The 12802-nt window shown below is 40.8% G+C and overlaps 3 protein-coding genes and 1 non-coding gene across 5 annotated transcripts; 2 read left to right on the top strand and 2 right to left on the bottom strand.

Annotated features, from left to right (window-relative positions):
- Positions 1 to 3770: 3770 nt before the first annotated feature.
- LOC147792752 (small nucleolar RNA Z247) lies at positions 3771 to 3910 on the bottom strand. The gene has a single exon (XR_015421267.1). It is a non-coding gene; the product is annotated as a small nucleolar RNA Z247 (small nucleolar RNA).
- Positions 3911 to 5112: 1202 nt separating this feature from the next.
- LOC111795685 (peroxisomal and mitochondrial division factor 2) lies at positions 5113 to 6965 on the top strand. Of its 2 annotated transcripts, XM_023678239.2 has the most exons (3): positions 5179 to 5268; positions 5393 to 5463; positions 5643 to 6965. In XM_023678239.2, the coding sequence occupies exon 3, from the start codon at positions 5651 to 5653 to the stop codon at positions 6626 to 6628; it is 978 nt and encodes a 325-aa protein (XP_023534007.2). In that variant the 5' UTR covers positions 5179 to 5268; positions 5393 to 5463; positions 5643 to 5650; the 3' UTR covers positions 6629 to 6965. The 2 variants fall into 2 exon arrangements, with proteins under 2 accessions (XP_023534005.2, XP_023534007.2); XM_023678237.2 differs by lacking the exon at positions 5393 to 5463 and having other exon boundaries at positions 5113 to 5268.
- Positions 6966 to 8066: 1101 nt separating this feature from the next.
- On the top strand, positions 8067 to 9349 carry LOC111795686 (uncharacterized). The gene is made up of 3 exons (XM_023678241.2): positions 8067 to 8299; positions 8384 to 8672; positions 8749 to 9349. Exons 1-3 carry the CDS (start codon positions 8149 to 8151, stop codon positions 9077 to 9079), a joined length of 771 nt encoding a protein of 256 aa, XP_023534009.2. The 5' UTR covers positions 8067 to 8148; the 3' UTR covers positions 9080 to 9349.
- Positions 9350 to 9884: 535 nt separating this feature from the next.
- On the bottom strand, positions 9885 to 11993 carry LOC111795684 (secretion-regulating guanine nucleotide exchange factor). Its single transcript, XM_023678236.2, has 2 exons — positions 11847 to 11993; positions 9885 to 11127 (listed from the first exon to the last, which is right to left on the bottom strand). Exon 2 carries the CDS (start codon positions 11123 to 11125, stop codon positions 10085 to 10087), a length of 1041 nt encoding a protein of 346 aa, XP_023534004.2. The 5' UTR covers positions 11126 to 11127; positions 11847 to 11993; the 3' UTR covers positions 9885 to 10084.
- Between the last annotated feature and the right edge of the window lie 809 nt (positions 11994 to 12802).

The following is a 12802-nucleotide window of genomic DNA, read 5'->3' as shown; positions in this document are numbered from 1 at the left end:
GACCTCATGTATTTATAGATGCGTATAATGAAGATTACATTCCAAATCTATGATTTGGTAACAAACCATAAAATCATAGATTTGGTAACAAACCCTTCAAATCATAAACTAGTAAATCTTAGACTATTTTAGTATATACAGTTATGATCTATTTTAGGTTTAACACCCCCCCTCAATCTGGACGATGTACTACTAAGTTCAGATTGCGCCTAAAATAGCTAAAAGAAGGAGCTGGCAGTGGCTTTGTCATGATATCGGCGAGCTGATCCTTGGAAGATATGAGTCGAACATCAAGCTGACGAGTCGATACTCGTTCACGAACGAAGTGATAATCAACCTCAACATGCTTCGTCCGTCGATGAAAGATTGGATTGGCGGATAGGTAGGTGGCACCAATGTTGTCACACCATAGGCTAGGCGCTCGCGCTTGCGAGATCCCGAGCTCACGCAAGAGAACTTGGATCCAAATTAATTCGGCAGTGGCATCAGCAACCGCCTTATATTCGGCTTCCGTACTAGAACGAGAAACTGTCGATTGTTTCCTCGAACTCCAAGAGATAAGATTGCCACCAAAGAAGATCACATAGCCTCCAGTGCTTCGACGATCATCAGGATTCCCAGCCCAATCAGCATCTGAAAAGGCACTCAACAAATCAGTGCTGGACTTTGTAAGACACAAACCCATATCAATAGTGTCATGTAGATAACGGAGAATTCGTTTGACTGCCGCCCAATGTATAGAAGTCGGAGAGGACATGAACTGACACACTCTGTTGACACAGAAGGATATATCAGGACGTGTCAGAGACAAATATTGGAGAGCACCAACGACACTTCGATAGCGAGTAGTATCCTCAGGTGAGAGCTTTTCACCACCATTCAATAACAACTTCTCACTGGGAAGCATAGGTGTGGGCACACCTTTGGAGGTGAGCATATTGGTTCTGGCTAATAAATCTCGAATGTATTTATGTTGTGTCAGAATAAGTCCACTAGAAGTATGGCGGACCTCAATCCCAAGAAAATAACTCAAAATACCAAGATCCTTGACGGCAAAATCATCCTGAAGCTGTGTAAGAAGTTTCTCAGTAGCCGTAGAAGATGAGCTGATGATAATAATATCATCAACGTAGATGAGAATATACATCTGAATGCCCGTTTTGTTAAAAATAAAAAGAGAGACATCAGCCTTTGAAGGTGTAAAATCCAGCTGTAATAGTTTGGAGCTAAGGCGAGAAAACCAGGCACGCGGAGCTTGTTTAAGGCCATAAAGCGACTTATCCAGCTTGCAGAGATAACCAGGGTGTTGAGAATCCACAAATCCAGGGGGCTGCTTCATATAAACATCTTCATTAAGAAGGCCATGAAGAAAAGCATTTTGAATATCAATCTGCCGAATAGCCCAACCACGAGAAATAGCAAGAGATAATAAGAGCCGAATGGTAGTGGGCTTAACAACTGGACTAAAGGTATCATCATAATCGACGCCATACTGCTGTTTAAAACCTTTAGCAACCAGGCGTGCTTTGTAGCGATCAATAGAGCCATCTGGCTTTTGTTTGAGTTTGAAAACCCATTTGCAATCAATAACGTTAAGACCAGCACGAGGAGGAACTAAGTGCCATGTCTTATTTTTTTGAAGTGCCTGAAATTCATCATTCATTGCCTGACGCCAGAGGGGATGCTCCATAGCAGTAATATGTGAAGTAGGTTCAGAGGCAGAAGACCGAGCTACAAGATATGTTACTGTTCCATCTGTACGCACCTTGGGTTTTTTGATATTGTGCTTCAATCGAGTACCATACGGATGAGTAGTAGGTGCAGGATCCACATTTGAGGGGACGGCCGTATCAGCCGTTGCGAGGGGAGCAACCGATGCTACAGCAGTTGGTTGACCAACGGCCGAGGATTCGACCGGGCATTGCGCAATATCATCTGCTGGCGGAGAAGCCGATGCCTCAATCATTGGCGGAACAACCAACGCCGATTCGAATGGCAGCGACGCGGAGGATTGTTGCGGCAATTCCGAAGCTGATGTAGACACCAAATTTTCTGCATCCAAAAAGTTAGTAGGCCCAGACATATGCATGTGATCATTCTCCAAATTAGTACTGCTATTACCCAAATGCAAGGTGCACAAATCAGGGGCATTATGCGTCGACTGCATGTTTGGGGAAGAATTAGGTGAGGCTCTCTTGAATGGAAAAACATTTTCATCAAATATGACATCTCTAGACATATAGACACGACCAGAATCGGTGTCAAGACACTTATACCCTTTATGTGAAGAACTGTAGCCTAGAAAGACACATTCCTTTGATCGAAAAGAGAGCTTTTGTTTGTTATAAGGACGAAGATGAGGCCAACAGGCACACCCAAAAATTTTTAATAAGGAGTAATTTGGTGGGGTATGAAAAAGAAGCTCTAAGGGGCATTTTTTATCGATGACACGAGTAGGAAGACGATTGATGAGATATGTGGCTGTAAGAAACGCGTCGTCCCAAAATTTAATAGGTACATGAGCATGAGCTAGAAGGGCTAGGCCAGTTTCAACAATATGACGATGCTTGCGTTCAGCAGACCCATTTTGTTGATGTGTGTGAGGGCACGAAACACGATGACCAATTCCAAGGGAACGAAAAAATGTGTTATGAATTTTCTGATATTCCCCACCCCAATCAGATTGAACCCACTTGATTTTAGTATCTAGGAGGCGCTCAACATGAGCTTGGAATTGCAAAAATATACGAGGAGCTTCTGTACGATCATGCATCAAATAGATCCACGAAAATTTACTGAAATCATCAATGAAACTAATATAATATTTAAAACCCCCAACAGATGGAGGTGCAGGGCCCCAAACATCCGAAAAAATAAGTTCCAAAGGTGACGAAGACCTATGGGAAAAACTAGTATATGGTAATCGATGACTCTTTGCTAACTGACACGCATTACAAACTGACAAAGATGACTCACTAGCACACGAAATATTATTTAGACGCAAAATGGATTTTATTACTTGAGATGAAGGATGTCCAAGACGAGCATGCCATTGGGCGTGAGTAGTAGATCTGCTCACCAAGGCGTGCTTGAGATTATCGACATCGGATGGCTTAATAGGATAAAGACCAGATTCACACCTCCCATTTAGGAGACTTTTCCTCGACTGTCGATCCTTTATAGAAAAATGCCAAGGATGGAATTCAAAAAATACGTCATTATCACGAGAAAATTTATGAACAGAAAGAAGATGTTTGGAAATTTCAGGCACATGCAAAATATTACGCAACGCAAGAGGACGAGTAGCAGTATTAATTAGAGAATGACCAGTATGCAAAACACGCAAACCTGCTCCATTGCCGACTTGAACTTGTTCACCTCCATGATAACGTTCACGCACAGCGAGACGATCCAGGTCACTGGTGATATGGTCCGTAGCGCCTGTGTCGCTGTACCAATTTGGGTCAATCTTGTAAGAGGAAGTAGCCGCCAGTGCCGTAGGAGGAGCAGAAGAAGGTTCATCTTGATAGGACTCATCCATCCTATGCCAGCAGCGGATAGCAGTATGCCCCACTTTGCCGCAGATCTGGCAGGAAGGACGAGCAGAAGGGCCACGACGATCACCAGCAGGACGAGAGGGTGCATAACCTTGAGAACGACCACGACCGCGATCCCTACGCCCACGATTCTTCTGCTGACCACCACGACTAGCATAATTGGCAGAAGATCCAAGATTTAACTGAAGTTCAGCCTGGTGTTGTAGTTGGCGAGCTTCATACGTCATTAGATGTGCAAACACATCATCAAGGGTGAGGGCTTCACTCTTGGTAGTCATTGAGGTGACGAAGGGATCATAGTCAGGGCCAAGACCAGCGAGAAGATACGCGATCACATCATCATCCTGCAAGGCAGAGCCGGCGGCGGCCAGCTCGGTGGCTAGCCCTTTGATCTTGCAAAAATAATTTGCAGCAGATTGATCTCGTTTCTTGGACGTGGCAAGCTCAACACGAATCTGAGTAGTGCGAGCACGAGTTGACGATGAAAACATCCGCTGCAGGGTATCCCACGCCTCCTTGGACGTAGTAGCGGCAACCACATCATGAAGAATCTCCTCAGACATGGAGGAGAGAAGGCCGCTAAGGACTTGTTGATCCTGATCATACCACTGATTATAGGCCGGATTAGAGACCAGCTCAGCACCAGCAGCAGTTGAGGAAGGGATCAGCTTGGCAGGTGCAACATTGGTGCCATCGAGGTAGCCCATAAGCTTCGTACTCCGTAGGTAGGGGAGGAGCTGGGCACGCCATATGATGAAGTTGTTTTTGGTTAGACGAATTGTGACAACATGGTGTAGAGGGATTGGATATTGTTTAAGGCCAAAAGTCGCCATGGTAGTTGAGACGGTGTTGGAGATGGTGGATGGAGAGGAGGAAGAAGACATGGCGAGGAGTTTAAAAAATAAACCTTGGCTCTGATACCATGTTAGATTGAATGGCACGATGACCTATATGGGTCACGACCTCATGTATTTATAGATGCGTATAATGAAGATTACATTCCAAATCTATGATTTGGTAACAAACCATAAAATCATAGATTTGGTAACAAACCCTTCAAATCATAAACTAGTAAATCTTAGACTATTTTAGTATATACAGTTATGATCTATTTTAGGTTTAACAGAGACAACCTGAAAGACATCATCGTCTCTTGTCTTGTATTTCCTTGTTATCACCTGAGACAGACAAGTTAATAGACATCATCGTCACTTGTCTTGTACTACCTTGTTATCACCTGGGTCAAACTCTTGCTCTCTTATTATATTTATTAGAGATCGTCATATAAATTAAATCCAAAATATTTAATATATAAACTTTAATAATAAGAGCTGAATAAGCGGTAAAAAGAAATATTTGAAATCAAAAGCTCTATTCAGCCCATTATTATATGGGCCACTCAAACAAGCAGCGACGACCCATAAATATAATTGGGCCACATTAAAGGCCCAATTAAGATCTTTTTTTATTTGGGCCAATCCACGATCAAAAGCATTTCGGGTCCATGCCCATGAGCACTGGGCTTTTCTTTCGACCATTCTCAGCCGTCCATTTTCCGAGATCAGATTTGCTCATTTCCCTTTCCGCATTCTGTTTTCCCTTTCCAGGAGAATTGGGAAACCAAAAAGCTTCATCAGACATTTCTTGTCGCTGCAAAACTTCGCAACCCTAATTCGAGTTCTGTAGGCTGCTGAACCAGAGAAATCAAAAGGTGAATCCTTTGTTTTTGTTGTTCTTCTGTCAAACAATTTTTTTATTGGAAGTTGTTTCTTGTATGATTTTTCCCCCTTTCTTGCACAGTAATCTCTCTTTCTGTTTTCCTCTTTAATCGGTAGTTTTTCACTTGTTCTACTCTCTCTCCTTCGCTGTTCTCTCTTCGTTGATTTGAATCCTTTTCGCCTGGTGTGTAAGTATGCTCTATTTTTCTTCTTACTTGAAGTTTTTAGTTCTTGTTTATTACTTTTGATTTGTCTGGATCTAGATGGGGCCTCTGTATGCGTTTTTCGTAGGATTTTTTCTTTTTTAGAGAACGTGTTCTAGTGACTGGTTACGTTTTCATTTCGGCCGTTTTTTCTTTGAACATAGGAATATTAATGGAGACCGAGATTAATATTAGCAATGGCGGGTCGGGGGAGGATTTTTATGATGTTGACCAGCGGGAGAATGATGCAAAGGTTGCGGAACTGAATCGGAGAATTGAGGTTTTGGAGCGTGAGAAGAAGGAGTTGGTTGAGGAAAATGAAGATGTAAAAAATAAGATTAAGAAACTTTCAGCAGAGATTGAGGGGTTAAAGGGTGAAGAGGGGTCGCTGAAAGAACGCTTGAAAGAAATGGAGAGTCAAGTTGAACGTGCTGAAGAGGGTAATAAGGTGTTAGAGTCGGTGGCGGCGAGAGCGTTGGAGCTTGAGACTGAGGTCGCGAGGCTACAGCATGATTTGATATCTACAATGAATGGAGCCGATGAGGCAACTGCTGAAGTTGCGGAGTTGAGGAAAAATTTGGGGGAAAAAGTAGAGAAGGTTGCAGCTCTTGAGGAAGAGTTGGAAGCCCTGAAGAAATCTAAGTTGGAGAGCGAAAAGAAAATCAGAGAATTGGAGAGGAAAGTTGGGGTTTTGGAGGTGAAGGAGATAGAGGAGAAGAGTAAAAAAGTTAGAGTGGAGGAGGAAATGAGAGACAAAGTTGAGGAGAAGGAGAGGGAAATCACGGGTTTTAAGAAGATCGTCGAGGATCTGGAATCGGTGCTAAAGAAGAAGGGGCTGGAGTTAGATAAGTGGATGAAGGAGAAATTTAAGGTGGACGAGTCATTGAAGGACTCGGAGGGGAAATCGAAAACGTTGGAGTTGAAAATGGTTGAGTTGCAGAGGGAAGTAGAGGAAGCACACAAGGTGATCAGTGGAATGAAGGAGAAAGCAGTGAATGCTTTGAATGGTACTGCAGAGGAACTCAAGTCAGCTTTGGGGGAAGGCGCAGGGAAGGAGTTGAACTTAAACTGGCCTATAATTGCAGGTTCCACTGGAGTTGTTGCTGCCACAGTTGCACTGGCCTTTGTTTTGTATGGTAGACAGAGATAAATTGGGATATGGAGACTTGACTCAGAAGAACATAGCCAAAAGGGTGGGTAGGGTTCATGAACTACAAATCTGCTCAAGTTTTGTTCCATATGTTTGTTTATTTGGTGTTTTCCTATCCAATAAATACTGGTTGGCGCTAAATTTTGCTTCAAAGTTTTATGTGAAGCTAAGCTAAGTCTTGTTGGTTAACCAATCTTAGTTGATATAGTTTGAGGAATCACTGCACTAAAGTTTAACCCCACTGTTATTGATGGATTATCCAGACAAACCTTCAGCTACACTTGATTTTGAGTTGTTTTTAAGGCAATCTTGCATGGTTGTACCACAGTTTGGCAAATTATAACTGTCCCATTTTGATTTTCCATTCTCTCAACTGATTTGTAAGCATAGAAGAATTGGTGTGGCTCCATGGTTGATGGAGACAGATCATCAGCGCTCATAAATTCATGAGTGAAATTGGGAGCTAACTCTTCCTCAAAACAATGGCAGAGGTTGAAGTGCAGTGTACGGCGGCATTTGCAAGCTGTTATGTTATGTTTAGATCTGGAAATAATATAAATGCGTTTGCTGCCATTATTTTGCAGTAGCTAACACCATTCATTATATCTTGGTTATTATAAGGATCAAGTTCTTGACAGCTCACTCGTGTGTGTGTGTGTGTGTGTTTTGCTTCACTCCTCTTCCTCCTACTGCCTCAACTACTTCCCTGCTCTCTCTTTTAAGCCGCTTGTAGCCACAGTGGTTTAGTTGCCCGCTTGGCTGACTGGTCCTCTGCTTCACTTGCCAAGGTTAAGGACTTTGTAGTGCTCAATTTATTGTTCTTAACAATAATTACTGAATTACTGAAAGAGAGAAGGAAAGGACATTGCTTCTTTATTGCTTGGTTGATTCGATTCTACGCGTTCTTGCTTTCTACAACAATAGTCTTTCTACAACAAGTCTGTTCTCCTTTGATTCTACGCCTTCGAATTCATAGGTTAAGCTTACTCCTAATTTTCTCTTGTAATGTTGGTGATCTTCATTTGTTCATAAGATGGAGACTAGAGATTTGTTATTTGGAATGAAGTCTCATAAATTATTTGATGACACTATACACATAGCTGTCGCTATTAAATCCCCATGTGAGAGAAAGAGAGTTAAAAAAAAAAAAGGACATTTTTGAATTATGTATTGGTAAGAGCTATATTATAGAGAGACTATTTCAGATAAATCTCTGCGGAGAAGAGAGATTCAAAAATTCAAATGCAAAAGCATGTGATTTCACCTCACCCCTAATGAACCCTCCCTGGAAAATCTGAGCATTATTTGAAACACAATTAAAAGCAGCAAGCAATGTGAATAAATGCATCAATAAAACAGCAACTAACCACAAACTCTTCCACCTGTAAGAAGTAACTTCACTTCCCTTCAACCCTTTCTATATATTCCCCTTTGTTCCAAACATTCCATCCACCATTACCCTTCCTTCTTTTCCATCTCCATAACCCTTTGCTCCGAGTAGAAATACAACAAAAGAAGCCATGAGAACCAAACAAGCTTCTCCTCTCCTTTTCACTATACTTGCTGGGCTGCTTTCTCAAAGCCTGCTCATCCCTGTACTCTCCACCACCATTGCTGACCAGAAGAGCTACTACTCTCCTCCAGACCCACATGCTGGAACTCCCCCAACAGGTCATACATTCACAAACAAAGACACTTCCGTTTCAGCATAGTAGTAATTAGTAGACTTACAGCATTCTGCATTTTGCATTGCAGGTTCACACAGCAACCCTATACCACCTTCACATGGCTATGGAGGCACACCGCCGCATTATTCCACGCCAACTCCTTCGACACCAACCAAGTCTCCTTCAGGTGGAAGTGGATACTACAACCCTCCATCTGGTGGTAGCACACCAACCACCCCTGTAGATCCAGGAACTCCAAGCACTCCAAGCACTCCAAGCACACCAAGCACACCAAGCACACCAAGCACTCCAAGCACTCCAAGCACTCCAAGCACTCCAAGCACTCCTGGCACTCCCACTACTCCATTTACCTGCAAGTAAGTCAGAGTAACTATTTCTATGAAAAAGAAAGCATTCCTCTTTAGGTTTGAAAAATATGTGTTTGTTTTGCAGTTTTTGGCTGAATCACCCAGGAATGATATGGGGAGTACTGGGATGGTGGGGAACGTTAGGAAACTGCTTTGGAGCAACCAATGTCCCTGGATTTGGAACAAATCTCAACTTACTCCAAGCACTTTCAAACACAAGGGCTGATGGGTTTGGGGCTCTTTTAAGAGAAGGCACTGCTTCATACCTAAACTCTCTTGCAAGTAACAGATTCCCCTTCACAACCAAGCAAGTTCAGTCGAGTTTTGTCTCGGCACTTGGCTCCAACAGAGCAGCAGCAGATCAGGCCAACATCTTCAAATTAGCCAACGAGGGGAAAATTAAGCTCACAGCCTGAACCCGCCCTTTGCCTTACCAGTTACCACCTTAATAATTAATGTGTGTGCCTTAGTAGTTAGTTTGTGACTAGTGAGACAGTGAGACCAATTTATCATTTCATGTTTTCTTTTGTTCTTGTTTGTTGTTCCTATCATCTCTTATGTTCATGTTATTTGAACATAGAGATGCTCAGTCTTTAGTTTCCAAATTCATTGAGAAATCAAGATTTGTTCCAACTAGTTCATTATGATTAATCAGATGTTATTAAAGGGGTCGGGAATTGAAAGTTCGAGTGTTTGTTATCTACATTAATCCATTATTTCCTTATCGTCATTAAGCTTCAAGAAGTTGGCAAAATCCACAAAGTATGCAGATGGCGCATTAATGAGGAAAGATCTACTACATTGAATAAGGTTAACCTATAAATAAACAAACTTGGGTTTCCTTTTGGTTTGAGTTAATGACTGGAGCTTGATCTTGTGAACAGTATAAATGCTAAATGACAAATATCAACGGTGCAAATAAACATAGAATAAGTGCAGAAAACAAACTCATATGAACGAGAGCCGGGAGGAGACTGCAGTCATTAGGAAGCCTCCAGCGCTCTGAGAAGGTGGGTTGGCGAATTTAAGAACTCCCATCAAACCAACCGCCCTTGATATTTTACCTTGCAACACAGCAGCAATAATAGTAATAGGAAAATAAATCCATATATCTTTAACAAAAAGTAAAGTTCTCCATAAATATAGCCTGATAATCTTCTCACAGCTATGGGGATTTGAAATTGATTGTAGATCACAAGCAACAGCCAGAACCACAAAATGGGAGTTGAAAATAACATTTATTCATGTTCTTGCTTCAACTTTCTTAACTGAGCAATGTAAACATAAATACAGAACCATCAACGCCAGCATTACAAAAATTGTTAACAGAAAAAACCATTCTACATACATTTTCTTCTCGTGCGTGTGTTTGGGAGGGTGTGGATTCTAAGAACCTGGATTTTGTTTCAATGTTGATAGAATCATCTCATGTGAGATTCAAACCATATGAAAATCTTGTCAGACTCCAAGCTAGTCATTTCATGGTATGCAAAGGCAAGATTCAACTCTTCTTGAATGTGATGGGTTAGACTATTATCGGTTAAATTAATCTCACTCCCATTGAGGGCTTCTTTCCACCGTGTTTCCCGCCCATCTTTGAGCATCTTTCCATTTCCATCTATGAAGCCTTTGGCTTGGAAAAGCTCAAACAACTTACCAGAAACACTCTGGTTGAGTCCTGGGATTCGGTCAGCCAAAAAATGTGGCGACAAACTAAACTCCAAGCATTCAATTTCTGCAACATCAACTCCTTTCCTTTTCAAAAACTCCATATTTTCATTGATCTTTTGTTGCCTAAATTGATCTTTCGGCATGTGCACAAACAGAGTAGGTGGGTATCTTTCCGTTACCTCCATTTGTTCATACAACCCTTCAGCAATCATCAAAGTAATACTATTAAACTTCAACTTAGTGGCCAGCACTGAAAGAAAATATCCACCAGAGGAGGCACCTAAACCTACAAGAGGAAGTTTCTTGAGTTTGTTCTTTTTAACCCACCAAAATATTATGCCTTTCACGATCGCTAATTCCTTCCCCAGTGTCCAACATTTTTGAGAGCTTGATATTGTAATAACTGCAAAATGTCTGCTGAGCGCATGAAGGACAATCAACCGTTCCTCAGGCAGACCGACACAAGAAGGGCATTTGGGAGATTTGTCCCAGAAGTTAATGGCTTTTCCATTGCAGCCATGAGCAAAGAACAAAACTGCCTTCGGTGAATCGGGAATCTGCGATATTATGTCAGTTCCATTCCGAAACTGAATATTTGGATTAAATTGCACAAGAGAATTGAAGCTATCCCACTTTTGCTTTGGAGTTGCCTCAGTTAAAAGATCATGCTGTTGAGACTCCTTGCGAAATAACATCATCCACACAAATAGGATAAGAAAAGCAGACACAATGAGAACTGAGATTGTCTGCTGTTTGTACCAGGCTTTTGATTTGTTTCCATGCTTCACCATACCTGAAGAGAGGAAAACATTGCTTCTTACTAAGATCAATCATGAATAATTTCAATGCTACAATTGACGCGACAAAACTATCCATCGTCTTAGAACCTCTAGTAGATCCTATTCAACCAGTCCATCAAACTGAACTAGTCTACCTCAAAGCCTCACTCTTTCCCAATATCTACTAAGGCACTCCTTTTAAGTTTTTTGTTAACTCATTTAACTAGTTGAAATCTTTAAATTTAGGACAACGCTATCTTACTGAACAGGAGAATTCAGAGACTCGAGAAGGATAATGAAATGTAATTTCATTTGCATACAAGCAAGCCAGACCTAGAGCTCTTAGGATAACCACATTCATTCTAGCACATCTTTTCTTGACGAAAGCAAAAGGGGATACAATATCTAAAAGGATTGCTCAATTTCTTTCATAGAGACAAGTACAATTAACATATTTAGAAACATTGTCAAAACTGAAAACAATTAATCCAAAGCAATTTGAGGAGCTGATTCTTTGTGATTTAGAAACATCTGAAACCTGGGATTGCACGAAAAGATCGTAAGAACATGAATTGTTCGACGTTAATCAAGAAAATCAGATCAAAATATGAAGAAGAGCAATCCTCACTTCTCTTCTCTCGTTTATATCCCCTTCTTTCCCAAAAGACGAACACATAATTTCTTGAGTTAGATCGAATAATACTATAAATTAATTCAACAACAAGAGTTTTACCTTCAAAATGTCAATAGGGCGAAAGGGTTCTCAGTTCCAAGCGATTAATCGATGTTGCGGATTCGCCTGCGAGTATAAGCCCTCCAAAAAGCTTTCCTCCCCAAACCGCCAAAATAGAAATGGAATTCTTCGTCTACTATCTCTCAATTTAAATTCAATTACAGGAAATAAATAAATAAATAAAATCCTTTTGGGCTCAAGTTAAGTAAGGATACCATTTGGGCTCAAATCAACTGGGCTACCATTTGGGCTCAAATTAACTGAGCTACCATTTGGGCTCAAATTAACTGGGCTACAATTTGGGCTCAAATAGGCTACTAATTGGGCTCAAATTAACTGGGCTACAATTTGGGCTCAAATAGGCTACTATTTGGGCTTAAGTTAACGAACTACCGTTTTTTTTTTTTTTTTTTTTTTTTTTTTTTTTTTTTTTAATAAAAGCAAGTTCCCCAATCAATCCGACATAAAAAACGAGTAAAAAGAAACAAAAAATTACACCTTGAGTTGGAGATGACTGTCTGCTTACGTAACAGCAGTTGATGATTAGATCGTCGCCACGTGTACAAGGATCCGAACATGACGTTGACTATCCTGCTATGGCTTGACAAGGCAATATTTTCGCCGACAGGGGATTGGGGGTTTCTGTGTCATGTTATTACCACGTCATCACTTGCCACGTAATCCCCAACTCTCATTAATATTCACGTGGCCTGTCTTAATTGGGTATTCATGAAAGTTAGTGGTTCCTATATTCGTGTAATAAAAAAAAACTAACAAAAATTTATCATTAAAATTAAATATCATTTTTTATTATCTAACTTTGTAATTTATAAACCTAACAAATTGTTAATTAGTTTATCAACCTTTGTAAGAAATTTCATTAATTTTAACTATAATTTTCACAATAAAGATTATAATCATAGATTTTTGGTATATTTAATTAGCACAACATAAAT

This window comes from Cucurbita pepo, chromosome 5 (assembly GCF_057944985.1).
Source record: "Cucurbita pepo subsp. pepo isolate OVF chromosome 5, ASM5794498v1, whole genome shotgun sequence".
Taxonomy (NCBI): domain Eukaryota; kingdom Viridiplantae; phylum Streptophyta; class Magnoliopsida; order Cucurbitales; family Cucurbitaceae; genus Cucurbita; species Cucurbita pepo.
Note: the sequence above shows the minus strand (reverse complement) of the source record. Positions and strands in the feature narration are given on the sequence as shown.